Raw genomic sequence first — 9,132 nt, forward strand, 5'->3', positions numbered from 1 at the left:
AGACTCTAAAGGAGTGACAACGTTATGGGACACCAATATGTACACATCCAATGTTGCCACAAAAAGGATGATTCCTTGGAGTGAAATAACTTTTCCTGAACATTGGACGATTTCTAACGCAGTTCCGGCAAAGCCAATTACTAATCATAGCTTAGACTGTGTTATTCAGGATCAAGATGGTGATGTTTTTCTAAATTTCAGAAAATCAATAGATCTACCTAGATCTATATCATCTAAAGGAAGTCATCTTCCTTATCATGTTTCTTGTCCTCCTTCTCGCCATTCGATTTTGTCGAATTACAGAAAGGAAGATCTCCCTGAAGTCGTTGGTTCAAATCAACTCAAGCTGAAAGGAATACAGCAATCTCAGAATCAAATTCCAAGAGGAGTCTACGAGAAAGCACCAATAGGTATGTCTCGTCGCCAATTTGGAATTGAATTCAGCCCAACTCCATCTGAAATGGGAATCGGAAATGAATCTGTCAAGGATCAATTTGATGATCCTACAGACATCAATGACCCTCATGAATATTAGTTTTAATGGATTTTGTCCCAGATAGAATTGCCATTAATACTGAATTTCAACAGGATCAATATAAAGAATTCAGAAATTGGTATTTTAAAGCTTTTGACCAAAATCAATTACAGCTTTTTAAAACTCAATTTTATGATTTTCTACAAGAACACAAAATGGTTATACCTTTTGTTTCTTAGTTCTTTACGACCAATCATTCTCTTGTTAATATAAACATACTGGATGATTTTTTCAAAACATGGACTACATCTGAAGATAAGGTTTACCACTCTGTCCATCCTCCCACTGAACATTTAATTCTGAAAAGGATCGACCCTGACAGTGGTGTCCAAGTGGAAACCAAGGCTTATAGCCAACCCCGAATAATTGATCCATCCTGTAATGCTACTAAGAAAGACATTTCTCTTGTTTACAGGCAGAACAATTATACGAGTGTTTGTTTGCAAACGATAGGCTCTCAGTTTGGGAGAATTGAAACAGGAATAGACACAGTATTAAATACAATTAATACTAAGTGTATTACTGATAAGACTTCTCCTCCTACAGCTTCCCTATCCAAAGCATTGGTCAAACCTGCAATTGAAGTTACAGGCTTCAATCTTTCACATCCTAAGAAGAATGAAGAATTTCTTACTCTTCTTACTCAGAAAATTCAAGGACTTAAAATTTAGACTTTATCCCATGATATGCACTGTAAATATACTTCAGAGATGTTTTCTGCGCTTGACCTTGGCCCATTATCTTCAATATAAACTTCCTTCTTGGCTTCCTCATTTTGCATTTTCAACTGTGTTGTCACACACACTTGTATATCATTTGATTTCATGTTAATTAGTTATAATAATTAGGGTTCAGTTATATATCAATTCGTTTGGTTTCTGTTTGTTTCTAAAAAAAAAAGGAAAAAACAAAAAAGATAGATAGAAAAAAATATGGAGAGGCCATTGGTGGTCGACCGTATAACACATCGGCTGCTTCATAGTCGTGGAGAGATCACTGTTAGTCGTGGGCTAAAATTGAGACTCTTTCTAAATTCCTTCACAGAGACAGATTTTTCATAGTGGATTCATTTATCACCTAATTCTATTTTAAATTGGGAACAAATGAAAGATCTATTTCATACATTGTTTTACCGGAGACGGAGTCCACTCTGGCCAATTTATCCAGACTGGGCCAATTTGTAATACCCCTAATTTTTAGAATAATTATTTATTTAATTTAATTGCATTTAAATTGATTAATTGACCGTTTGTTTATGTGATTAGAGTGCTTAATTGTTTATTGTCTGTTTTTAATTAAATTTTATTTTGCTTGTTATGTTGTGTGTTACGGTTTTCTTGTAGTGATTTTGTTTACTAGGTTAATTAATTACGCTAATTGTTTAATTGTGTTATTTGTATATTTTAATTATGGTTTGGGCTTGTTGTGGATGGACCAATTGAGTTGGTCTTGAGTCTAGTTGGGAGAAGGCCTACATCAACCCAAATGGTTCATTCATAACAGATCTCAAACATTCAAATTTTATACTATTCAAACCTCATGACTGAACAAGATGACTACCAACGCATCATAATATACCACATAGCATGGACAAGTTCAAAGTGATTATAAATATATTTTCATTTATTTACTATTCTTCGGCCTGATTTCAATTCCTTGAACAATGAGGCCACTTTTCCAGTGACTGGTCAAGTTTTGCAAATGTATTTCTAGTTCCCCATCTTCTCCACTCTTGTTGAGATACTCACCCAGCTCTATCTCCAACCACCTATCTCCTCTCTCCTTCGGATATTGATCAGTGCAGGTTCGACGGGTTCGACGCCTCGGCAATCCCCTAGGATCCAGATAAAAACTCCTTTTTTCCCCTTCACCCCCACTGAGTCGCACCCAACTCTCTCCGGCTTGGTTCTCAAATCCAATCGCTCTTGTCGCCCACTTGAACACAAGGTAGGCTGCATAGGTTGTGTCTGGTGATAGCATCTGAGTACTTATCTTCCCACGAATCTCAAGCCAACACACATCGACAAGCTCTGCCACCTCAGTGAATCTGATTTTGTGGATTTGAACTCGTCAAGTTATTAACACCATACATTTAGATGGAGAAAACAAAATAAGAAAGAACAACACAGTGTGAGAGACAGACCTGGACTCAGGTAGAGAAATCCATGTCCAATACTCAGGTGTATCACCCCAAATAATTGAGAGGTATCTAGCAGCTAACATGAAACATTTCTTCCCACTCCATTTATCCAATGAAAAACTCTGCTTAATGCCACCATTGAGAAATTAGATATGTATGAAAATGAATACTGAAGCTAACAATGTGTATAAAGTAACTACAACCACCCCAAGTGGAAATTCAGTTCAATGCTGCTTATAGTGGTAGATAGAGAAAAAGATAGAACGAACCAAAGCTCCAAAACTTGCGAATCATATGAGTCAACTCAAAGGAACAAAACAAAGTTAACAAGAATTACATGCCATGCAGCATTAATGAATAACATGAGTATGCGATCACCAGCAAAGATGGCTTTTGACAGGGTGTTTTGTAACACAGCAGCCGGATTCATAACCAACCCAAATTTTGTTGTGTTAGACATCGGAATCTCTATTTGAAGACTATAAATGATTATCCATAATTAAATAGTTATAAAACATACTGGGAGACTTGCAGCTACTAACTCAAAATTTAGATATTTGATATCAGAATTAAACAAGCAAGTAGAGGGAAGCACAGGGAACAGAATTAGATAAGTAGTTTATTTTTCCATCAGGTGCTCGTAACTGGTAAGCGAGAAGCCCTGAGACCAGAATGTGCGGATGCCCAGTATCCACCTTCACTCACAACTTCATTCGAAATACTTGTTGGTTCCAGTTTGAACCAAATTTGATCACACTTGCAAATAATTTGAGAAGTGTTCAAATTGTTGCGAATTTATAGTTTGACAATTGAGAATTCCAGTGTCTACAGTGATTTGGAAGCCTTGTCTCCCCAACTTAAGATGCCCATGTTTAGCCTTCCAATCCAAAGCTAAATATCTAGAAAGAGATACTTTTTTAACACATGGCTGCCTTGTTGATTAGGACACTAGTTCCATTTTCGACCTTCTAATCTCAAGTAAATTTCTATTCATAGTATATGGATCCTGTACAGTATAACAAGTCCAATATTATGATAACATTATATTTGCTTGGTATAATGGTAAAAGCTCGACTGACAAGTGTGAGAATGTGAGTTCATAGTTTGCATAAAATAATGTTAAAAGTTGGGCCTTTTTGTAATTTTCCTATACCAGACACCCCGTGTCACCTGGTTACAACCTTTAATTTTTAATTATGAACATACAGTTTTTATGCACATTCTTAAGTTAAATTCTGTCCACGCTATATGATTATGATGAGATTGAGTGTTCGGTATGCTGGTATACAATCGGGCTGCCATGTTTGAGAATGTGGGCTCAGGGTTCCTAGTCTGAAGGTAAGGGTGTAGGTTCTGAATCTGAAGTAGCCCCTGTAAAATTATGTCAAAAGTAAAAAGGGTGTATAATTTTTCTCTGCCACCTTCCGTTTATGATTGCAAACATGGAGTTTCTAATGCACATTCTTAAGACAACTTCTATGCACATTTCTGTGCACAATTCATGACAAAGGAATTACCATAAATTAATTCCCCTAAAATTTTGAATATATTAAACCCTAAATCCATTAAAATTTTGAACATATTTCCCACAGTAACAGTAAATTACAATCACAATCATACATACAGTGTGAGATTTTGAATATATTAACATGATTATAATAATTTCGATGCACAATTCATGATAAAGGAATTACCATAAATTAATTCCCCTACATATATTCATATTTCACTGCAGGAACTAGCTCTTAATTCAAACTTACTCTCTCCCAAAAAAAAAAAAAAAAAAAAAAAAAAACCCCTACCTCCAAATCCATAAAACTTTGTCTGAACCATAATTTCATTTGATATTTTGAAATTTTGGTATGATCACAATCATTCATGTCTAAATCACATTAAATTTTCAAAAATATTTTAAACCATATGGTCTAAACACATTAAAATCTTGAACATATTAAAACCTAAACCCTAAACCCATTAAAAGCTTGGAACATATATCCCTAAATTACACATCATTCATGCCTAATCACAATCAAGAATACCGTGTGAAACTATAAATTTTACCTTGGTCCCATCATCGATGATGTAGGGATGATCGGAGAGGTGGAGAAAAAGCTCTTTCTTGGTTTTGAAATCCGGCAGAGAAGACGACTCTTCTACGGCAATTATGTCCTGATAATCTGAAGGTATAAATCTCTCCCACACCGTGTCAGATTCCGCAGCGGACCGGAAAGTCGAAGACACCAACGAAAGCCGGCAAGTCTCCGCAGGACTCGTCAGAGACAACACGTTCGCTATGCAATTCTCCGGCAAGGCGTTGATATCAGTCGCCGGAAATGGATTTCTGCTGTTACTTGATCCCATCTCTTATCTCTTTTTCTCTCTCTATAACTGTCTTCTCTATGCAGTCTACAGAGCCTCGTATGCACATATATAAGAGCTATCTTCGCCCTTAAGATTCTTCGTCACGACACGCGTGCACCAACCACGGGATGAATTAACATTAATTGTCAACTCTAAATAGACTAAACAAGTTAGTGGAATTGAGCTCGACTTGAACACCCAATATTAGATCGGAGATCTCGATACCTGCTAAAATTTTATATACTCCGTGTATATATATATATATATACATGTATATATTAATTTTATCAAAAACGATGAAAAACTACAGTATTAATTGAACAAAAATAAATTAATTAACTTAATTCACACAATTGTAGTTAAATATCAAAAGGTGAAACACACAATGATTTCAATTGGTTTGGAAAAAAAAAATTATGGGTCCAAACAAAAGAGGAAATGCAGGAGTCTTAAAATTTGGCCGGATCTTTTTGATAATTTTATAAGAATTCAGTTTGGAAAAGCGATCATTTATATAATTAACTAAAAGTCAATGTACATAATATATAACGTCAATTTGAAGAGGTGGGAATAGAAGATAATTGAGCAGCAAAGTTAACACTTGAAATGGATAAGAGATAAGTGCCGTGTGAGGAGGTATTGGGTGTGCACAGCTATTGTGCACGGGATTTATCAGAATTGTACGTGTTACTTGTGAATGTGCGAACATGTGCACAACACTTATAATTCAGATGACTCAGTGCATTGTGCACTTAGCGCACTCAATATCTATTCGTGTTATGTTACTAGAGTAGTTAGGTTGTTCACGTGTCTAGGAACCCGTGTTCTAAACTTACACCCTCCTCTCCCCTGTAACAACTAACCACTAATACCTAATGTTGCGTTTGGTGCGCAAAAATTGAATGGAATGCAAATGAAAATGGGAATGAAATGGTCATTCTCATTCTATTGTTTGGTTGCAAATATAAAATCTATAGAAATTGATTAATATAAAATTTAAAAAATAATGAATTTCAAATTGAATTATCCAAAATACCCCTATTAGTGACAAATAATTTTAATTGACAAACTAACATTAAGAAATGGTGGCGATGGTTGATAGTGGTTGTAATGACCCAGTCATTTTCCTTCCTTTCCTTTTTCTCCATTTTTACGGATTAATTTTTTTCGTTAAAATTTCATTTCGCATAACCTCACTCTTCGTGGTCGGTGTTGATTTTTGACTCCACGTGCTTTCATTCTTGTTGATTTCCTTGAAAGGGGTAACTTTACTTTAAGAGAAAAGCTCGTCAGTTATTTCTTTTTCCCGCAGGGGCGTGGATGAAAAAATTCTTCAGAAACATTTTCATTTCTTGGGTGTTTTTCATAAATATCTTTTAAAGATATTTTGATTTGTGGGTTTTTAAGAAAATATCTTTTGGAAGATATTTTCATTTAGGTCACTTAAGCAGTTATCCTTTTGTGTAGGGGCCTTTGTGCAATTAATGAAAGTTAATTGCAAAATATTTCCTTGGGGCTTGAATTCTCGTATGGGAATCATTTTCACATTTCGTCGAGTCGTGTACTCTTAGAATTGTCTTACGGTCGATCTCCCAAGTTTTCGGGTTTTTGACCCTGGTTGTCGCCGAACTTGTTCGGGACATATCTCTCTGTTCAAGACTCAATTTCGACACCGCTTCTTTTGTTGTTCATTTTTTCTCATTTCAGTTCTTTTTCGTTCACGATGTTTTGCCGTTTAAGCGTGTCTGCATGAATTTCACTTTTTCGGGCCGAGCAGGACCCGTTCGGGGCACTTTTTTGAGTTTTTTTTTAAATAGGGGGTGAGTGGTATATTTTTTATCATCTTTTCTGGGCTGCCACCTTTCTTTTCTCTTTTTGGCCTCCTTCCCCTTAGATATTTTCGGTGATGTCTTAGGCTTTAATGTTGGCATTGACGAGGCCTTCAATTCCAACCGATTGAAATCCCGTTTTAGCCATTTTTCGAATTCGGGTTTGAAGCCAAGTTTGGATTAGGTGCTACCTCCTAAAGGTTTAATGTTCACCTTGTTGTCCCCGACAAAACCCCAAAGTATCATAAGATTCGGAGTAGTTTCATTTCGGTGGTATTTGAGATTTCATCTCAAGTGAGGTAGGGGTTGTTGTATGTTTATTTCGTTAATATTTTAGTATTTTTGGAGCTTAATATATATTATTTACATCCTTACTAAATCATAGTCTTGTATATAGATTATAAATCCTTGAAATGACTTAGGATTTAGTGTTTTAAAAGCATGTTTGGTGTATATTTATGTATAACTTGTCAAATTGTAGTTTATATGTATATTGTATAACTTAATACATGATTTGAAACATGCCTAACTTATATATATATAATGTGTAGAGATAACATAATAATTAGTGGCCTTAAAATTATAGCATGCATATATAGTATAGCTTGTTTAATAATTCAAAGCCTTGGGAGCATGTTTATCTTGCCGTGAGTAAATTGTTCTATTTACTAAATTACTTGATTTTAGAGACATTTCATGTTTAGGTGATAATCTCATGAAAAGTACTACATTTAATTACCTTATGAGCATATTACTAATTAGATGTAGAATTAGTACTTGCAGCCTCTTAAAATAGTAATTGGACTTAGCATGATATAGGATGTCATTATCTTGCAATGCTTGTCTAAATATATCTTGTATAGATATATAACTTGTTTAGAATATTACAATTGCTTACCTTGAAAGTTAGTTACTAAATTGTAACTTATTTTGTACTTATGGCTTAGGATACTAATTTGGCTCAATTATTGTGAAATATTCTTATTTTAATATATAAATTGCATATTAAAGACTTGACATGTCATATGCTATTTAGACTTGAATTTTACGACATGCTTTATATGGATTCAACTTTACTTGTGCATGGAAGATGGTTTTTATGTATTATTTGATTTAATATAAGTTTGGTTTAACTTATTGATTTTGCATAAGTTTTTAACTTATTAATTTTGGAAAACTTGTAAGGACATAATACAAATGATGGCTAGGGTTTGGCTCTAGTACGGAAACAAGAGTCTTCTAAGTCATAAGTGCGCACTAGGTAGTACCTTGTGGGTCGTAATTACGCAGAATAACTTACTTAGTCTGTGACCACGTGTCCTAATATTTTCACTATTTGATTTTGTTAAAATAAAAAAAATTATGTATCATATACTATTGTATAATTTATTTAAATATTATTTGTAAATAATATAATAATCTATATATATATTTATATTGTTTAATATCAAGAAAATAAAACTATAAAAGAACCTGATAAAGTCGAGGCTAGAATTTAATTCTATAGCCTTAAGACAGATACGCCCCGCTACGGTGCTAACGGACTCTTCGGCGTCTATCTCCCAGGATACAACGACTTTTCTTCCTTTGGTAGTAGCACTTCAAACCAATGGAATAGGCGAATCGGCTCGGTGTAGTACTCTCTGTTGAACTCAGACTCGGAGACCAGGATTGAACCCTAACTCGGAGACCAAGATTGAACCGAAACTTGGAAACCAAGATTGAACCGAAACTTGGAAACCAAGGTTCGAACCCAATCCAAACCAGTGGCTGAACCGAACAAAGAAGAATTAGAAGAAGAAATTCAGAAGAAGAGAAGAAGATTTCTGAACTTGGTGTGTTTTGAAATGAAGACAATGATGGGTATTTATAGGCTTGTTGGTGCCTATTCTGAATGGGGTGCACCCATAATCCGAATGGGTGCAACCATTGTTGACCAATCAGAATTAAAAAACTGTTGGTGGTTTTTTAATTTGTAAAGGGTGCAACTCTTGGCAAATAATCCAACTCGGCCATTAATTCAGCCCAGTAAACAGGCCCATTTTGATAAGTCCAGCATCAAAATAAAATTACAACCACACAGGCCCATTCCAACTTTGGGTAAAAAGTTAAACCTATTTCACAATCAAGCCCCGCCCTAGACCGGACCGGACCGGGTCGGGTCGGGCGGGCGGCGCGCGCGTGTGGTAGTTGGTTCGGATCCAAGCTAGCCTAGGTCCTCCCCCTCTTAAAAACTTGGGTGCCCTTGGGCCCAAACCCAAATCCCA

The 9,132-nt window shown here is 35.4% G+C and overlaps 1 protein-coding gene across 1 annotated transcript; it reads right to left on the minus strand.

Moving 5' to 3' along the window:
- Positions 1–2,037: 2,037 nt before the first annotated feature.
- On the minus strand, positions 2,038–5,302 carry LOC132271369 (putative F-box protein PP2-B12). Its single transcript, XM_059772719.1, has 3 exons — positions 4,737–5,302; positions 2,679–2,797; positions 2,038–2,582 (listed from the first exon to the last, which is right to left on the minus strand). The coding sequence occupies exons 1-3, from the start codon at positions 5,034–5,036 to the stop codon at positions 2,159–2,161; spliced, it is 843 nt and encodes a 280-aa protein (XP_059628702.1). The 5' UTR covers positions 5,037–5,302; the 3' UTR covers positions 2,038–2,158.
- Positions 5,303–9,132: the final 3,830 nt, after the last annotated feature.

The sequence above is a fragment of the Cornus florida genome, unplaced genomic scaffold, assembly GCF_030987335.1.
Source record: "Cornus florida cultivar Cherokee Brave unplaced genomic scaffold, ASM3098733v1 CherokeeBrave_3.0.0_Hap2_Chr08, whole genome shotgun sequence".
Taxonomy (NCBI): Eukaryota; Viridiplantae; Streptophyta; class Magnoliopsida; order Cornales; family Cornaceae; genus Cornus; species Cornus florida.

Coding starts and splice junctions, on each gene's coding strand:
- LOC132271369 (XM_059772719.1), bottom strand. CDS start 5,036: ATGGGATCAAGTAACAGCAGAAATCCATTTCCGGCGACTGATATCAAC. Junction 2,798..4,736: donor TCATCGATGATGGGACCAAG/GTAAAATTTATA, acceptor GGCATTAAGCAG/AGTTTTTCATTGGATAAATG. Junction 2,583..2,678: donor ATTTCTCTACCTGAGTCCAG/GTCTGTCTCTCA, acceptor CCACAAAATCAG/ATTCACTGAGGTGGCAGAGC.